We start from the raw sequence: 19,257 nt of genomic DNA, 5'->3' as shown, positions 1-19,257 counted from the left end.
GGAGAAAACTGTGTGCAAGAGGTAGTTTCTGACTGAACTTGCATTTGCTTCTGAAAGCATGGGGTATTATTGACAATGAACGCAGCCATCCAGCCCGTATTTATTGAGCCCTTGCTGTATGCGGTACAGGGATGGGGTATACAAAGATAAACAGAGTTAAACACATCACAGTCTCTGTCTTCAGTGATCTCATTGTCCAACATGCACTGTACTGGAGACATGTGCAGTGGGCTAGAGGATCAGACAACCACTCTCCTTGGGAGCATTGAGGAAGTTTTCACAGAGGGAGGGGTAAGACTGAGCTAGAGGGGAAGGGTTTTTCAGGAAGAGGCAAGAGCAGGAACAAAAACAGAAATGAAAGAAGATGGTGCCATTGTGGAAAAGCGAGAGGAGTGGAGTGTTGGAGGAATAATCAGAAATAAGAGTGGAGACATGGGTTGGGGACCCACTTGTGGGAAACTATGTCAGGCTAAAGAATTTGAATGTTATCCTATGGGATGGGGGAATCTACTATGATTTTGAGGCGAGGTTGTGACATACTCAAATCTGTACTGAAGAGAGAGATCCTTGCTGGCAATGTGGAGGCTGACCTGGAGCGAGGAGAAGCTGGAGGTTAAGGCACAACAGTAAGAGCCAAGGAAATATGAGGAAGGCATGAAGGAAGGCAGGAGCACTCATTTATGGATTACTGACAAGATGGAGAAAGCAGTGTACTGATAACAAGATAGGAGAGGCACTAAGGACTAAATTCTGGAAATGCACTCTTCTGAGGGCTTGTGGGGTAAGAGGACATCAGCGGAGCCATTGGGCCTGTATGTCATACTCACCTCAGGTTCAGAGAGTGGATGTTAAGTACATATGACATGCTCTGTGGAGAACAGAGACATACCGACTGGAATGAAAAAAGCAAATATCTCTCTGACAACATTGGCCTGTGTCCCATTACTGGATGACACCACTCTCTGCTATTAATTCATATTTTTTAAAATCCTTTAACTATCTTATAAATGGCATTATTATGCTATATAATCCTATATAATAGTATATTAATAATAATAATGTATCATAATAGCATACTATAAAAACAAAATTATACTATCAAAAACTCAATGCATGGAGTTATTACTTAACAAGTATTTAAAACACACCACAGTTTGCATAGGTGTGTTTGGACACTTCTCTAGGAGAAGTTCTGTACTCTGAGGTACTTACTATCTTCCCCAGCCCGCTCCCAGCCCTGTTTTCCTGTCTGGCAACCTCCTGCGTCCTCCATCTGTGCTTCACATTCTAAATAGTCCTCCTTCAGGATGTCTCTCTCTGACCGTTCTCAGTTGCTTCCAGCAGTGGCCATGCTTGAGCTGATTTTTTGAGCTCTCAGTATCTATATGTCTGTCTTTTTAAATAGGGATACACGTTTACATATGCATGATAAGGCCTTTCCATAATTAGGAATTTTCACAAGCCATCAGAAAGACTCCCAATTCAACAGGTTCAAAGGCCCCTTGACAGTAGACACACTAATGCTCATAGCCTTCTTTAATTCCTTCCACCAATCTGCTCTGTGGCCAATTCTCTTTCAAAACACAGCCCTTTGACCTGGTTCTCCCCTGTTCTAAATGTCAGTTATTCTGCAAGGCCTCCAGATTTAATCTAGATTCTTCAGTCAAGCCTCATGGTCTTTCTTGAACCCCAGCTACCATTCTAGTTCTATTCTGCACTTGTTCTGTTTTATCTTACATCACTGACTTTGGTAGATCTTTCAGAGGTTCAGTTGTAAGTCATAAATGCCTAACTCAAACTGGCTTCAACAACAACAACAAAATGATAATTTATTGGCCCAAACAACTGAGAACAAACCAGGGTGGGATTGGATCAAGTGCAGCCTAATCCTAAGGTTCAAAAAACGTTTGGGGGGCTCTGCTCTGTCTCTAACTATTGCTATTTATTGTCTTACTGAAGACAGACTACCTCACCCTTAGCAAGAAGGGTTGGACTTGGGAAGCTCCAGGTTTATATCATTTCATCAGAGTATTTGTGGAGGATAGCAAGCTTCCCCCCTCCCCGCCCTGCCCAGCCTCTCTATGAAAAAGACCCAGAAACTGAATAATCTTGCTTGGCGTCTCATGCCCAGCCTTGCCTCTGAGCGTGAGTTTCTTGGTCCAGGAGGACCAGAACTGCAGCCAGCACAGAGTAGGAGGAAGCTTCTGGAACAGGCAATCCTTGACCACTACAAACAGTGGCCCCCAAATGTAGCTACACATCAAGAATCACTTGAATTTCTTTCTAAGAATACAGATTTCCTGTCCTATTGCCGACCCACCCACTTAAAATCTTTCCAAGCAAGGCTGATATTTGGTACCTCCTGGACCACAGTAGTTATCAGGCGCTGCTCATCAGGGCCCTCCCTCTGGAAGGCCTTTTTCATCTCCCTCTTAGCCATCTTTCGATTCCTACACAAACTTTAAGGCCTGTCTCAAATCCCATACCCTGTATGAGGACCTCCCGGATTCCCAAAAGTGACCTGAGAATAAGAATCGCTTTCTCTGACCTGGTCAAGAATGGCTTTAGGTGAGGTCTGGTTGGGGTCTTGAATGATGATCAGGGTTTTGATGAGTGCAGGGAATGAGGAGAGGCACTTTCCATTCAAATAAAAAGACATAAGCAAAAGCTACAGAGACTTTAAGATACAATGCTATTTTGCACAGGATGGATTAACAGCTGAAACAGAAGAGTCATGTTGTGATATAGTAAAAGAAAGAGACTGATAGTCGGTTTGGCAGCCAGATGATGGAATGATTTGAAAGTCAAATTTTCCAGAATGCCAGAAAGTTCGAATACATTGATCTCTTTTCACTTGGGGTAGCCCAGTGAGCCCAAGCACAGAGGGAGCCCCTGAACCACCCTCTCCCTGCTACAGCATGCTCATGGGTCTACCCCAGTACTCAGTAAAGTGTCTTGTGCTTGCCGTGATGGGGGAAACGTTGTGAAGCACTGAACTAGGCAAAGAGGAACCATTGAAGAATTCTGAAGACAGATTTAACATGATAAGAGCAATGTTTTAGGGAAATCAGTTCAAAATCAATGCAGCTCAACTTCCAAATGAGTCTGTCAGTATCCATTTAATTCCTGTCCTGACAACATCACTTTCTTCTGGCTCTAAACTGAAGCCAGATTAGAACTTATAGACTAATTAATTATTAAGAATGAGAGGGAAGAGGGAGATTGATTGGCTCGCTCCAAGTGAATAGTTTTTCATCCCCCCTCCCCTAAAAATAAAAGTTATCTTGAAGCAACATGACAGGGCATAGGAAAGGTACAAGGAGAAAAGTGAGTTTTATGAATGGGAGACCATCTCATGATTAGACATCAGCTGGGGAGAAGATGCCCTCTGTTCTCAGCATCTACATGGATTCTGGGGAAAGCAGAGGAAGAAAGGAGTAGAGAAAACAAGCCAGTTTATACATCTTGCTGAGCCGTGTTTGCATGCAGTGGTGCCAATGCTTTATCTGGAGAGCTATGAATTTCCAGAACATATCACCTTTTTAAGCCACATTTTGAATAGGTTCTGTTCTTAAAATTTTCCATTTTATCCATCTCTTACATGAGCAATAGAATACTGTCCATGATCTTATGAATTTAACTAATAAGAAGACATATACATCTGGCATAAATGTCAGTGGATTTTCCAAGTGAATTTTCAAATTGGAACTACTCAAAGTAAATTCCTTGCAACTTCATCAAGCTATTAATTCGGTTCCTTCAAAAGACTTACCCTGGTATGGTATCAGTTATTTTTATAATCTTTGACTGGAAAATTATTTGTCAACCCTGGATTTTTCTTGGACTGGATGAGTCTAAGTTCTTTTCCAGTTTTCAAAAGGTATAAAAGTCTGAGTGGATAAATAGGCTATAAGACTCCAGAGGTTTAAGAAACCAATTAATTCCGATTGTTAGCTCTGATAGTGCAAAACCAAACCAAGCCAAAACAAAACAAAACAAAACAAAGACAAAAACATAGCAGGTTCTGTTTTCCTGAACATGAGCCCCTGGATTCAGACTGCCTTCCTCCAGTCTTGGATTATTATTAATTTAGCCCACCTTTTGGGTAACAAAAAATGAAGCCAAAATATTGGTAAGAGTGTAACAGGTAATTGTGGTAATGGAGTAATAGTAGCTTATGAGACTGTATGCCAGGTAGTTCCTAGTGTTCTTTTTTTTATTTTGGGGGGTAGAAATAATAAATAAGATACATTGCATATCAAAACTTTTAGACTAAGTTCATAGTTAAACATAATTTTCTCATTAATAAAAAGAAAGGATAAAAATAATCAGAGAAGGGCGCCTGGGTGGCTCAGTCATTAAGCGTCTGCCTTCAGCTCAGGTCATGATCCCGGGGTCCTGGGATCGAGTCCCACATCGGGCTCCCTGCTCGGCAGGAAGCCTGCTTCTCCCTCTCCCACTCCCCCTGCTTGTGTTCCTGCTCTTGCTATGTCTCTCTCTGTCAAAAAAAAAAAAAAATCAGAGAAGGATATAACTCAAGATATTAAAATATGCAATAAGATTACAACCCTGAAGAAAGATGGAGGAAACAACAAATATTTTTAAAGCCAAAACTGTGAATTAAAAACAGAGGAAAAATTTAGATAATAATATATTCAATATGTATATATATACACACATATAAATAATGTAAATAAACTAGACACCTACCAAGTTAAATGAAGGAAAAGAAAATATATAAGCAATATTAAAATGAGAAAGAAGCTAGACTAAAGAAGAGAATATTAATATGAAATTGTCATGTTCCAATGTATGAAAATAAATTGGAAAATTTCAATGAGATGGCTGACTTTGGAAAAACATAAATGACCAAAATTTACTAGAGAAGTAGAAATTTTGAGTACATCAAAAAATGAGGAAGAAGCTAATAAATATATTTTTAAAATTGTTTCCAAGAATGTCTCCAAAGCTAGACAATTTGCCAGGGATCTGTTTTAAAAAAGGAAGATATAATTACAGAGTTATATAAATCATTTCCATTTTTTTAATTAAAAAAGAGGTATCATTAAGACTAAACTTTTCATTTTAATATGCATAACTCTAATTCAAAAACTTAGGAAAATAGCTCCAAACAGAAACTATCAATTTCAATTATCAATAAAGATAAAAATTCCTAGTGAAAATATGAGTGACCCAGATTGAGCAGTGCATTGAAAGAATGTTCCACCACAGTGAATTTGAGAGGCACAGCTTAGGAACATGAACCCCTGAATTCAGACTGCCTGCCCACTTAAAAGTACTCAAATAAAGTACTTTTTGCATTTCAGGTTCCTCATCTATATAGTGCAACTAATTATAAGAGGACCTACCTCTCAGGGATTTTGACAGGATTAAGTAAGGTAACATAATGACAAGCACTCCTCAGAGTTCCTGGCACATAATAAGCATTAATTAGATATCAGTTATTATTATCAGAATGCCAGAAATGCAAAGACTGTATTATATTTGGAAATCTCTGAATATGAAACACATCAACAATGTGTCAAAAAAATTTTAACAGAGTATGTTTAAAGGAAAATATACTTGATAAAAATCAACAAGTATCCTTAATTATTTGTTAATCATTTAAGAACTTGGGAAAAAACCCACTTCATTCATAGAATGAAAATACTTTACCTCTCAGGAAACATTTCACTTAAATAGTTGAACAGAAGATTTGATTTAGCATAAAGTATTATTTAACATGATAAAAATATGAAACATACAGAAGAGATATAATTATTGAAAAAGAAGAGAAATATGTTTTTTGCACGAGAGTGTTATCTCCTAGGAGGGGGAAGGATGGATGAGAGAGGAACAAAGAAAATAGGTTGAGATACATTTAGAACAAAAATACTGCAAATACACTGATTAGTATAAAATGAATATGCAAAATGGAAAACATTCGAGAATACCAAAAGTAACCACCTAGAAAAGAGGATGTGCAAAAAGGAAGACCCCACTCACCTCTGGAAAGAATAAACCAAACACATCTAAATAACCTTGGCAAGAAATAGTCTGCCCCTGTATTAAAACAAATAAGCTAACTAACTAAAATCACAAAACAAATGAGAGATGTAGAGTATTTGGATAAATGGAGAGACATACCATATTCCTAGAGGAGAAAACTGAGTATTTTAAAGAGATTTGTGTTTCCAGATTAACTTACATACCAGTAAAATCATAATCTGATTTTGGAGAGAACTGAACACAATGGTTCTCATGTATTAGAATAATAAACAGAAGTAAATGGATTTTTCCTTTTTTCTGTTAAACAAGGAATAATGAGGAAAGAACAACAAATATTATAACATATAAATCTATGTTAATTAAATATGTTACTAGTAACAGAGAAGAACAATACAGATCAATGAAACACCTTAGAACCAAGCCATTATTCTTTTATAAAATATTGATAAATGATTAAAGAAACATCAAAAATCAATGGAAGGAATAATTAATTATTCCAGAAATAATGCTGAAAACTGTTACTTAGAAAAAGAATTTGTAGTCCTTAGAGCATATCTAATCCCACAATGATTTAAAATTAAATGCAAAAAATTGAACAACAAAATGATATTTATTTTCTCAGTAGATAGGGACCAAAGCACTAAAATAGTGAAAGAGCAGGGCACCTGGGTGGCTCAGTCATTAAGCGTCTGCCTTTGGCTCAGGTCATGATCCTAGGTTCCTGGGATCGAGTCCCACATCGGGCTCCCTGCTTGGCAGGAAGCCCGCTTCTCCCTCTCCCACTCCTCCTGCTTGTGTTCCTGCTCTCGCTGTCTCTCTCTGTCAAATAAATAAATAAAATCTTTAAAAAAATAAAAAATAAAAATAAATAAAATAAAATAGTGAAAGAGCAATAAAAGAAGTTAGCTCAAAATGGAATGTTTGGTACAATTACATATATAAAATTTAAAACTTTTCTACATCAAACCAAAAATTAAAAAGTAAACAATAAACTGAATAAGTACTTATAACAAATATAAAAAGTTCAATATCCTAACTATATAAAGAGCTCCCAGAGATCAACATAGAACATTATAAATTATCTAAAAAACAAATGAGCAGGAGACATTAAGAGGCAAGCAGGAAATGCATCAACAAAGGGAAATATAGATTACTAATAAGCATGCAAAAATATTCTAACAGTAACAAAAAAATGAATAATAAAATAAAGCATATTAACCTATACATTAACAAAGATTTTTAAAAGATTAAAATAAGTTCTGGTAAAGATTTGGAGAATTATTCTTACATACAGCAGGCAGACATATGAATTGTTTTAAACTTTCTGGATAGCAGTTTGGCAATATGCATCAAGAAGTAATAAAAGTATTTATGTCCTTCAGTCAGTTTTTCCACTGTTAGGAATCTCTTTCAAGGGATTAACCAGAGAGGCAGCGAGACTCTTATTCATGAGTTTTCACTGCAGTATTGTCCACAGCAGGAAAAAAAAAAAAAAAAAAAAAAAACCACCTCCCTAAATTTCTAACAATAGGGAGATGGTTATGTAAATCACAGTGGAGCATATTATAGAATATTATTCAGGCATAAAAATGTTTTTGAAGAGTATTTGATGGCATGGTCAAAAGCATTCAGTATGCTCTCAGTTATGTTAAAAAAAGTTATGTTAATAATAACTATTGAGTTATGAATAGAAAAATATATTGTACAAAAATACTCCACAATGTTATTAGAGGTTATTACTCAAATGTGGGATGGTGATAAATTTTATTTTGTTTCCTAGTATTTTCCACCTTATCTATAATGAGCATATTGTTACTCAGTACTTACAAAAAATATGAAATCTTTCTTTCAAAGGAGAACTTCTATAACCCTTCTGCAGTGATGTGGGGTTTTGTTTGTTTGCTTGTTTAATCAGAGAAATCTCTTTAAGTAATACTCACCCACGACCTCTGCAATCATGAAAACGAAGCATATTCCCAAAGCAGCACAGAGTTTCCACTTGGCATAGACTTGCTCGTTTGCTCTGTTCTCTGTGGCCTTGGAGTTGTTGTGACAGTGATAGATGGCTCCTGACTCCAGCTCCTCTGGCTTCTCTCCAGGACATTGATCTTTATTCAAGGATTTCTGCTGGAGTTCCACACTATGGTTGAGTTTGACAGAAGCAAGAAGTGAACATGGTTGCAAATACCTCACAACCCTGCCCATTCTCAGAACTGATAGTAGGACATCTGCTAACTAGCTGGCAAGTTGCTGTTCACAGCTCCTTCCACAAGAAATATCAAGTGTAAGGAACAAGCAAGAAATTTCCTTCTGAATTCTCAACTACTAAAGGTTTTGCTTTTATTCAGTCAAGGTCTTATTCAGTCTCTACCAGCAGTGATTAAGAGATGTCAAAGGAACAGGAGAAGGGAAGCAGATACACTTTGATGCATTTCCTTCCAAATTACTGCACTTTGAAAAGATTTTGGACCCTGTGTTACAAATTTAAAGGGGGGGGAGGCAGGGCAATGTTGGATATGTGCGTAGGAGTCAGCTTGATGATTCAAATACTCACTATTAAATGCCAAAACTCTTCCTTTCTTCTCCACAGCAACACTGTTAATAGATCATAGCACTTTCTCCTGCTGAGTCCACGTGGACTCTCAGAAACCCTCTTAACACAGCTTTGCAGACAATCTGTCTCAATCTATCAAAGCTGTATTGGGAGTCAAACTTGCTTATACTTCCTGAAGCAGGCAGTACCTATTAGTTCCTCTCAAATATAAAGCATTATTTAGAGCCATGTATAGGGCTCTAGAATTTCATAGATGAAAAGATTGTAGATACCATTCAGTCCAATCCCATAGTTTCTTAGCTGAAGTAATCAAGGTTCAGAGAGGTTAAGTAATTGTCTGAGGCCAAATAACCAGGAAACGGCAGAACTGGGATTCTAAACCTAGTGTTTTTTCCACTGGGCTCCACCCCACCTCCCTCCCTAAACTTTGATACACCTGAAACCAATCTCTACTGATGCCAATATCAATATCCACGGATCTTGAGCCCATCAGACTTCCATTTTTTAAATAAACTTATTAGAAGACATTAATAAGATTCTTAGAATTAGGAACTTAGCATTCATGACTTTGAAGGGTATAAGAAGAAAAATAAATCCACCTCCACTTGAAGAGCTAGTTCATTTGTCTTATCCCCATCTGGAATTAAGGGTCTGAAGGTTTTGGTTTAGATGATGGTAATTATTATGACCCTACTTATCATTATATTTGGGTTTTTCCCGAATAAACTAAAGTATATATTCATTACAAAAAGTCTAGAATTACAGAAAAGCACAAAGAAAAGGGAAAAATCACTGGTAATCTTACCTCCAAAAGACAACTGTTACTGATATTTTGTTGTTTAGATTTGTGACATATAAACACACTTTTTTTTACATAATCAGAGTCCATAATTAGGGTGTTTTTGGTTACAAGTACTGAAAACAAAGCTCATGCTATGAAATGGGAATTATTGGTTCTGCAACTGAAAGCATCTAGATGTATCAGGCTTTAACCTGATTTAGGAAGACACCAGAGGCATTGCTCTGCATTCTCAAGTACACTTTAACCGCAGGCTGGTTTCCCTCATGGTAGTGGAATGGTTGCCCTAGGTAATCACAGTTGTGCACCTGCCTTTTCTTATACAGGCAGAGAGAGTGTCCATTCTCAACTCCTAAACAAGAGTCCTGAGTCGCATGCTGATTTGGCCAAATGAGAGGAATATGGCCAGAGGAATATGGATGGGCTAATTGGCTTAGACCTTGTTATAATCAGAATGGCTAAACCCTACCATGCTGACACCTGGAGCTGAGATTGGGGTAGATGCTACCCAAATCTTATGGCTGCAACTCTGTGGGGAAGGGCTGGAATGGGTTATGGATGAAATGACAATGTCACCATAGGATCCTACCAAAGATACAGCTTTGGAACCTGATTCTTAGCTATATGTATTGTTGACGTTTTCTCAATTTATTAAATATTCTACACTATTATGTTTAACATATAGAGAGCACTGTATTTAATATAAATATGTCATACATAATGAACTGATTTCCTATTATTAAACAATTCATTCTTTTCCAATTATTTGCTCATATAAATGGGGCTGTTGATCTTTATAGTTAATCTTTACTCAATATATTATTATCTTCTTAAAATGTAACCCTAAAAGGGGAATTGTCTGGTCAAGAGGTATCTACATTTTTAAGGATTTTGGTATATATCGCCAAATTGACTTTGGAATGTTTGTACTGATGATATTAATAACACTCAGGATTTTGAACATACCCTGATAATAAAAAATATATCATGTAGCAGTGTGGATCACCAATGGCCATCAACTCAGGAGCCTGAGAACTAAAAATAAAGCATGATAGAGGTTTCCTCTTCCTTTGTGCTAAGAAGGCAACATGAGCAAGACAGAGTCACCGATCATTCTGGCACTGTTCATTTGGCCACTGATTTGCTGAAGTCATAGGAAGATTTGCTTTATTTTATATTTTTCATGAATCTTGTGGCCAGAGAAAACCAGGTGGTAAGTGACCAGGAGAAAGAACTTATTCTGAAGCAGTGCAGAAGTCAAAGGCAGGAATCCTACTAAGGGCACAGCCTCCAGGGCAATGCCACAAGAAGAAACGTGCAAGAAACCTGGCCAATTTTTACCTTTGAATACTGCTTTATTGTCCTAGACTCTAAGATTAACCAATATGGATATACTTTGAGCTGAGATTGCTCCTTGAAATACTAAGCAGGAGATCCAAAGGTGGGCTACAGAGGCTCCATTGAAATTGGATGCAATGTGTTCATATATGTGTTTGTGTGTGTTTTATGGGGGGATGCAAGAGCCCACAGTCTTCACTGGGCTCCTAAAAGTGTCTGTAATTCCCCCAAAACTTAAAAACCAAAATTAAAGTACATTTCTCATTACCTCATTAGAGCAAAGTGGTCTAGGTACCTATAGATGCAGAATAGGCTCTTACTCTAAAAAATGAATGTGAATCCTGAGAATTTTAAGAAGGTTATAAAAAGCAAATACTATGATGCATCAAAAAATGAATTATGAATAAATCTCCATAGATTCCCATGAATTCAAAGATGGTTGAAGTTCTGAAGAATAGGAATAATAGGCCAGAGCAGAGGAAGTTACTGTAGCATCAAAGAAAAAAAGGGGGAATAACAGGAGAAATAGGGAAATATTCAAAATTTTTCTTGCAATAGCCTACAACTTTCAGTTTATTTCTTAAAATACTAATTAGAGAATGGAGTTTTGTTTTGTGATCTTGGAGAAGTTTTTTTTTTCTTTTGTATTTTATTTTTGTTTGATGGTAGAAGTTAAACCACTTTGTTTCTGTGTCTCTAAAGTAGAGCTGGTAAAACTTTCACCCTCTTATTTCATATGTTGACTACATAAAATCACTTCTATTTTGCGCTTTCACATCACTTCTCCCAAGAACCTCAAATCACTATTCCTATGAGAAGAGGAGATGAAAGCTTAGGTCCCACTATGCATATCCCAATACCTCATGTATTCATTCATTCAACAAATTTGTACTGCATCCCTGCAATGTGCCTACACTTTCAGAGATGCTAATTGATCCATGGTCTTTAAGACTAAGTTCCTGACCTCAGAAGCTTATATCTTAGCAGAGGGAGACAAACAGTAAGCCAGCCGATAGTCACAGAGGCTGTGTAGTATGATGGGTCAGTGATCAGGGAGTAAAGGTGGGACTACTTCAAAGAGAGTGGTAATGGGAGGCACCTCTGTAGAGATATCTCTACAGTGAGTTAAAGGATAATGGGAGTAGACCTACATGAAAGAGAAACATCACAAGTGGAGGGTATTGCTGGTGCAAAGGCAAAAAGGCAAGAAAGAGCCTATCCTGTCAAAAGCTAGCCTTGACAGAAAGGGAACTACATAGGTGGCCACTGTGGGATGAAGAAAGTGATATTGGATGACATCAGAGAAGTAGGCAGAAGTTAGATCATGCAGAACTCTGTGAACCATTAAAAAGGGTTTCCTTTTCTTCAAGAAGGAAGTTGGAAAGTTTTAAGCAGGGAAGTAACATAATGTGGTTCACATTTCTAAAATGCTCACTTCAGGTGATGCTTGGAAGGCTTGAGCATAAAGAGGCAAAACATGGAGACCATTTAGGAGGTGGCTGAAGCAGAGATGCTGGCAATTTGGACCAGTGCAGTGACAAGGAAAAGGGGAAGAAGTAGCCATATTTGAGGGATGTTTGGGAGGTAGAATCAATGGGACTTACTAACCAATAGCATTATTTAGAGGGGAATGAGGGAAGGTGGGACTCGAGGATTCCTCATGGATTTCTGGTTACAACAGCTAGGTGGAGGTCATGCCAGTTTCTGAAATGGACTGAGTAGATGATAGTACAGGGAGGAAGCTGAGAATTTGGGCTCTGACATCCCATTGCTAAGTCAAATCCCAGCTTTACCACTCAGTAATTGTATGACTGTAAGAAAACAACTTAACCACTCTGTGCCTCAATTTCCTCACCTGCAAAATGGGGATGATGATAACACCTCTCTCACAGGGTAGCTTTGAGATTTTAGCTAGTTCATATGAACACTTCCGAGTGTGTTTGGAACAAGATAAATACACAAAAAGTGTGAATTTTTAAGTTAGTCTACCATTTTCACATTACATGATTATCATTGTTCTTCAGAAACAATAAAGTTGTACTGTGAAATAACTTAAAGCTAGGGGCACCTGGGTGGCTCAGTCAGTTAAGCATGGGACTCTTGGTGTTGGCCTCTTGGTTTCTATTCAGGTCATGATCTCATGGTCCTGGGATCGAGCCCCAGTAGGGCTCTGCTATGTAGAAATGGTGACAATGGGCATCCTTGTCTTGTTCCTGTTATTAAGGGAAAGCTTTCAGGCCTTTACCACTAAGTTTGATGTTACCTTCATGTTTTCTGTAGAAAACTTTTTATCAGGTTGAAAAAGTTCCCTTCTATTTCTTGCTTGGTGAATGTCACTATAATGAAAGGCTGTTGTTTTGTTGAATGCTTTTTCTGCATCTAATGAGATAATCATGTGGTGGGTTTTGTCCTTTATTTTATTAATGTGGTGTATTCCTTTGATTGTATTTCAAATGTTAAATGAAGTATGCATTACTGGGATAAATTTGACTTCACCGTAGTTCATAATTTTTTTTTATCTTGCTGTGTTTAGTTTGTTAGTATTGGGTGGAGGGATTTTTGAATCTGTATATATAAGGCATATTGACTTATAGTTTTATTTTCTTGTGATATCTTCTTGTTTTGCTATCAGTGGAATGTTAAAATATAGTATGAGTTGGAAAATGTTCAATCCTTTTTATTTTTTGGAAAAATTTGTGAAGAACTGGTATTAATTCTACTTTATATGTTTGGTAAAAACCACCAGTGAAGACATCTGGGTTTGGGATTTTCTTTGCATGAAGTTTCCTTAGTACTAAGTCAATCTTTTTACTTATTATAGATCCACTAAGATTTTCTGTTTTCTCTTGAGTTAGTTTGGTAGTTTGTATCTTTCTATAACTTTAGTATTTCATCTAATATTATATATATTTATATATATATATGTATGTATGTTATGTATGCAATTTATCTTTACATCAGTTAAGAGAAGAAAGGAGAGTAAATATGCTGTCTAATTACCTTTATCTTTACTGATGCTATTTGGTTTTTGTGTCTTGATTCAAGTTAATGTCTGGTGTCATTTATTTTCAGCCTGAAAATTTTCCTTTGCTAGTGCTTGAAAAGTGAGTCTGCTAGCAAAAAATTTTCTCAGTTTTTGCTCACCTGGGAATGTCTTCATTTCACCTTCATTTTAGAAGATAGTTTTGCTGGATATAAGATGATTGGTTGACAGTTCTTTTTTTTTTTCTTTTAGCTCTTTGAATATGTCATTCCACTGCCTTCCAGGTCCTTTCATTCTGCTAGAAGTCAGGTGGTAATCTTACTGAGATGCTCTTGAACATGATGAATCTTTTTCTCTCTTGATGCTTTCAAAATTTTTTTCTGTTTTGCTTTCAGTATTTTCACTATGATATGTCAGAGAGTAGATCTGTTTTCCTTGATTCTTCTTAGAGTCTGTTGACCCTTATAGATGTGTAGATTAATATTGTCACCAAATTTTTGAAAATTCTAACCATTATTTCTTTGAATATTTCTCTCCTCCTTTTCCTCCTCTCCTTCTGGTACTCCCATTATGCGTGTGTTAGGGCATTTAATGATGTGCCACATTTCTTTGAGGTTCTGTTACTTTTTCCTCATTTTTTTCTCTGTGTTCTTTATGTTGCATATCTGTTGATCCATCTTCAAGTTCACTGATTCTTCTGTCAGTTCGTATCTACTGCTAAGCTCCTTTAACAAATTTTTTATTCTACTTAATGTACTTTCAACTTCAGAATTTCCATTTATCTCTTTTTTATATAATTTCTATCTCTTTACTGACATTATTTGATGAGACACTGCCATCATACCTCTCTTTAATTTTTTTAAACATGATTTCATTTAAGTCTTTAATCATATTTATAATGACTACTCTGAAATCTCTGAATGCTAAGTCCAACACCTGGGCTCTTTTAAAGGCAGTTTCTATTACCTGCTCTTTTTACTATGTATGGGTTATTTTTTGCTGTTCCTTTGCAGGTCTTATAATATTTAGCCTAAAATTGGATGTTTTAGATAATACATGGTAGCAGTTCTGGATACTGATCCCCTGTGGGCCTGTTGTTACTGATGTTTACTTGTTTGCTCTATTATTTGTTTGGGAATGGCTTGTCTAATTAAGTGGAATCTCTTTCCTCCTATGTCCCCTACGTGTGCAACTTCTGTTATTATTCCCAAGAGGGTGAAGCCTTAGTATACACAGAGTCATCTTTACCTCCTCCACCCCAGCCCAGGGATACTGATCATTTTAATCATGTTTGCTTTGATTGTCTCTTTCCATGGTCTCACTGTTAAGCTTCTGGCTGTTCTGCCTAAATGGGTATCACATCCAACTATTGACCAGTTTAATCACTTATTGATTACTCTACTGTCTTAACAATGCCCTAAGGCATAAATTGCTCCACAATCTGATCCAATTAAAGCTGGACCTTATGTTAGTCTGCTCAAGCTGCTATAACAAAATATCATAGACTGGGTAACTTAAACAACAGAAATTTATTTTCTCATGGTTCTGGAGGCTGAATGTCCATGATTAAGGTGCTGGAAAATTCAGTTTCTGGCAAAAGCTCTCTTCCTGGTCTATAGATGGCTACTTTTCTATATCCTCACACAGTGGAGAGAGATCTCTGGTGTCTCTTCCTCTTCTATGGGGACACCAGTTCTACCATATCAGGGCTCCATCCTGATGACTTCATTTAACCTTAATCACCTCTTTTAAAAGTCCCGTCTCCAGCACAGCCACATAAGAGTTTGGGCTTCCAAATATGAATTTGGGAGCGGGGGGGGACACAAATATTCAGTCCATAGCAGGCTCCTTTAAGGGGGAAAATATTTGAGGTCATGAGAAGGAGAATGAAGACTAACCAAAAGCTAGTACAAAGCCCCCAGACATGTGAGGAAAGCCATCTTGGAACTTTTGGCACAGCCCAGACACCAGCAGAATGCAGCCCCATGAACAAACCTCACTGACCCAAGAATTGTGAATAATAAAATGATTGCTGTTTAAGCTACTACATTCTGAGACTAGTTTGTAGCCCAGCAGTAGATAAATGAAATACTCCTTTCGTGGAATTAGAGAATAAAGATTCCTTCAGGGTAAGTTTCTCAATAGCTAGTAACAATTTAAATTGAAAGCTGATTATAAGTAGAAAGAGAGAAGGAAGGAGAAAAGAGAAGGACTATCAGAGGGCAAAGTTGTCTGGGAAAGAGAGACAGAAGAAAATCCATGAGAAAGGAGATCAGAGAAGATGATAAAAGGAAGCAAATAAGTGAGGAAATCAAGGTCCATGTGACCTCAAGGAGAAATAGAGTAAGGATTCAGGAGGCCACAAGGTGAAAGTGTGTGTGCAGGAGAGGTGGAAGAGGAGGAAGCAGGCACTAAATTCACGAACAGGAGGCATGGGTTCAGATCCCAACTCTGCCATAATTAGACAGCTGACCTTAAGAAAGGCACTTCTCTTTGGCATTCAGGTTCCTAACTGGTAAAATGAGGGATCAGCATAAATCATCTCTCCAAGATTTAACTGTTTTTATATGAAAAGAAAATAAAAATGAGTTTGATAGTTTCTATCATCACCATATCCTGAAAACCATACCCATTTAGGAAGTGAAAGAGACCTCTAACTCTATATGGTTAGCTTTATTTGTGTAACAGAGTTAATGGTCTATTTTAATGAGAAGGCAAATAGTGTTATTTTAATAATGTAGAGATGCTCTATTAAGAGTGTCTATAGTAAAAACAATTCTTTGTCTAAAATTTCTGCCTGACCTAATATGAGGTTTTGTTATTTATGGTCTTAATAAATCACATCTAATATTATTTTCTAAGAAAATAATTGTTATAATGTGAGATAATAGATGTGCTAGATTCTATCATATATTTTTAAAGCAAAATTATAAAGATCCTATTAAAAGTGTCCCTTTACAGTTGTTCAAACATTTGATGCTATCAAACACAATGTTGCTACTCTTTTAGAATATGAATTTGGTTCCATGAAACAAACAAACATTACACATACTATTAATGGGTATGTGTTCTCTTAAGTTCTGCTCCTATATGAAATCATTTCAGATTTCCATTCATTCATCTGTACGTACTAAGCATGTTTCTCTTTGCTCCTCATTCAGACTGAATTCCCCAAATATACAAAACTCTTATTCTTATATGTCTCTGTTTTTACCAGGCAATTATCTCAGTCTGGAAAATGTCCCCCACCTGTATTTTCTTTTTTTTTTTTTAAAGATTTTATTTATTTATTTGAGAGAGAGAATGAGAGAGAGAGAGCACATGAGAGGGGGGAGGGTCAGAGGGAGAAGCAGGCTCCCTGCCGAGCAGGGAGCCCGATGTGGACTCGATCCAGGGACTCCAGGATCATGACCTGAGCCGAAGGCAGTCGCTTAACCAACTGAGCCACCCAGGCGCCCCCCACCTGTATTTTCTATGGAATTTTCCTAACCTTACTCTAACTCCTTTTCATTTTTCACTTCTTATTCTATCACTTCTGCAATGCTTTCTCTGACCCCTAAAGTCTGGCTAAGGCCTAGGTTCCTTTGAGATCGTCTCATTAAACACCTCCAGAATGACACTTCTATGCTATTTTGTAATTGCCTATTTTCTGTGTGCATTCCACATTAGACTCAAAGTTTCAAGAGGACAGAGATCTGAAAGTAAGCATGTTTTCTTCCTGTTATATATCCAAGCGTGTTCAATCAATAGTAGTTCAATAAGGGGAAGATAAATGAATGCGGTACTGTGCATGTGGTATTGTGGAGATAGTAAAAGGACTAGAACTATGTAGGACATTAAACTCAGCTATATTCATTATAGTTGTGTACATTTGACTATGGTATTTTATGATTAAGAAAACAGCAGTTGGTTTAAATATCAATGTAACCCCAATTCTGTCACAATGTTGAAAAGCCTTAATTTTTTTCTAAATATAATTTAGTAAAATATATTTAGAACTTTAAAAATGGGAATAATTGAGGAAAAGAAAGGTAAACAGATTAGATCATATATGCCTGTTTCCTGGAAGATAAACTACAGATGAAAAATATATTAATAAAATGTATCCTTTGTGCACTTAGGATATTTAAGGAATCAAATCCTGCATTTTCCAGGATATGAATTATACAGGTCAGTCAACAGCTTATCAGATTTTACAAAATACCCCTGAGTTGCACAGCAAGTTTCCAATTTTGAAGAAGTAGGATCTAAGGATTTATTGAATAGTCAAGACACAGAAAGTCGTGAAGCAGAAACAGGTGTCTGTTACCTGTCTAGGGTGAAGGCATACATCTTGGTGGCTCTGTCATTCACAAGGTAAGTTCTTTCGAGAAACTCCATGGTGGTCAGGATGAGAGCTTCTGCTGTTGTTTGTGGTTGTTGTGGCTTCTGCTGTTTACCTCACTGCTCAGTTTGGGAAGCAAAGCAGCATTATAATCATTCACATACTTTCCAAAGAAAAAAATAAAAAGGCTTCTGTGATTTAGAATAACAAGCCTCCTACATCAAGGTTCTTGGTAGGTCTGCTAAAATTACAGCCTCCTTGGACGATCACCTGGTCTCATTCTCTTACCCACAGAAACTCCTTTCCTACAGAGACCTGCAGGAAGGATCAGGTGAAGCGAGAGAGAGAGAGAGAGAGAGAGAGAGAGTGTGCTTCCGATGCTATCTGATTCCACTGTTTCCTGAGAGGTAGGGGAGCTCAAGGTTTCCTGCTAATTGCTGATGTAGATGTTTGGTCTTCAGAACACACCTGGGTGAGCTGCAGACACCCTTCTGGGCACTAGTCTCATGATTTCCCTTTCTTTTCCTTTCATTTTTTTTTGGTGGGGGGGGAATCTCTCTCTCAACCTAAAAACATTTCTCCTGAGATTTAGTTCTAAGATGACCTCTAAGCACTGTCAGGATTTACTTTCTCCTCTCCCAAGGCCATTTTGGGATTTCACTACTGAAGGGAGGACATGGGTCATTAGTTGCTGAAGTCTGTAATCTGAAACAGTTCCTGGTGTGGCAGCTTTGAAGCCCTTTTGACAGGCAGGAAAAGGGCAGACTCAGCTTCTAAATAAATTACAGCCCTCAGTCATACCTAAAAGAACTGGAATGATCTGTCTTCTCCCTGGGTAGGGTATCCTCTGCTGAGGATAAAAGACTCACCCAAGGAAACCCTATCAGGAAAACAAATTACAATTCAGGAATGGCATCTTCTGAGTTGATCCCAAGGGACATTCAACCCCCAAACTCCTAGGAATTCACATTTTATTTCATTATAAAGCATTTTCCTTTCCAAATAAGAGAAGGGACTATAGCCCTTTATGGTGGGCATTTGTGGGGAGGCCAAAGAGCATCCAAGACCTGTACAGATGCACATGGGGAATTGGGGAGTACAGACTGGAGAAGAAGCCATAAATCTCCAACTACTGAGTACTCATTTCCTTCTCCCTCTGTCAACATTCACTTCCTAATGGGAAAACTCAGAGTAGTGTAGTCCTGGAATAGCCCAGTTGCCCAGCATCTTGGGAATCTGCCCATAGTACT

The 19,257-nt window shown here is 37.5% G+C and overlaps 1 protein-coding gene across 1 annotated transcript in view; it reads right to left on the bottom strand.

Annotated features, from left to right (window-relative positions):
• SLC30A8 (solute carrier family 30 member 8) overlaps positions 1–18,432 on the bottom strand; it is a 34,993-nt gene extending 16,561 nt beyond the window's left edge. The window contains exons 1-2 of the mRNA XM_035011796.1: positions 17,993–18,432; positions 7,950–8,149 (exon numbers count right to left, since the gene is read on the bottom strand). Coding sequence (XP_034867687.1) covers positions 7,950–8,149; positions 17,993–18,063 — 271 coding nt within the window. The 5' untranslated portion in view covers positions 18,064–18,432. The remainder of the gene's footprint in view (positions 1–7,949; positions 8,150–17,992) is intronic.
• Between the last annotated feature and the right edge of the window lie 825 nt (positions 18,433–19,257).

Source organism: Mirounga leonina, unplaced genomic scaffold (genome assembly GCF_011800145.1).
Source record: "Mirounga leonina isolate KUSES-001 unplaced genomic scaffold, KU_Mleo_1.0 Mir_165, whole genome shotgun sequence".
In the NCBI taxonomy this organism is placed as follows: domain Eukaryota; kingdom Metazoa; phylum Chordata; class Mammalia; order Carnivora; family Phocidae; genus Mirounga; species Mirounga leonina.
The sequence above is the reverse complement of the archived record's forward strand: the minus strand, read 5'-3'. Positions and strand labels throughout refer to the sequence as shown.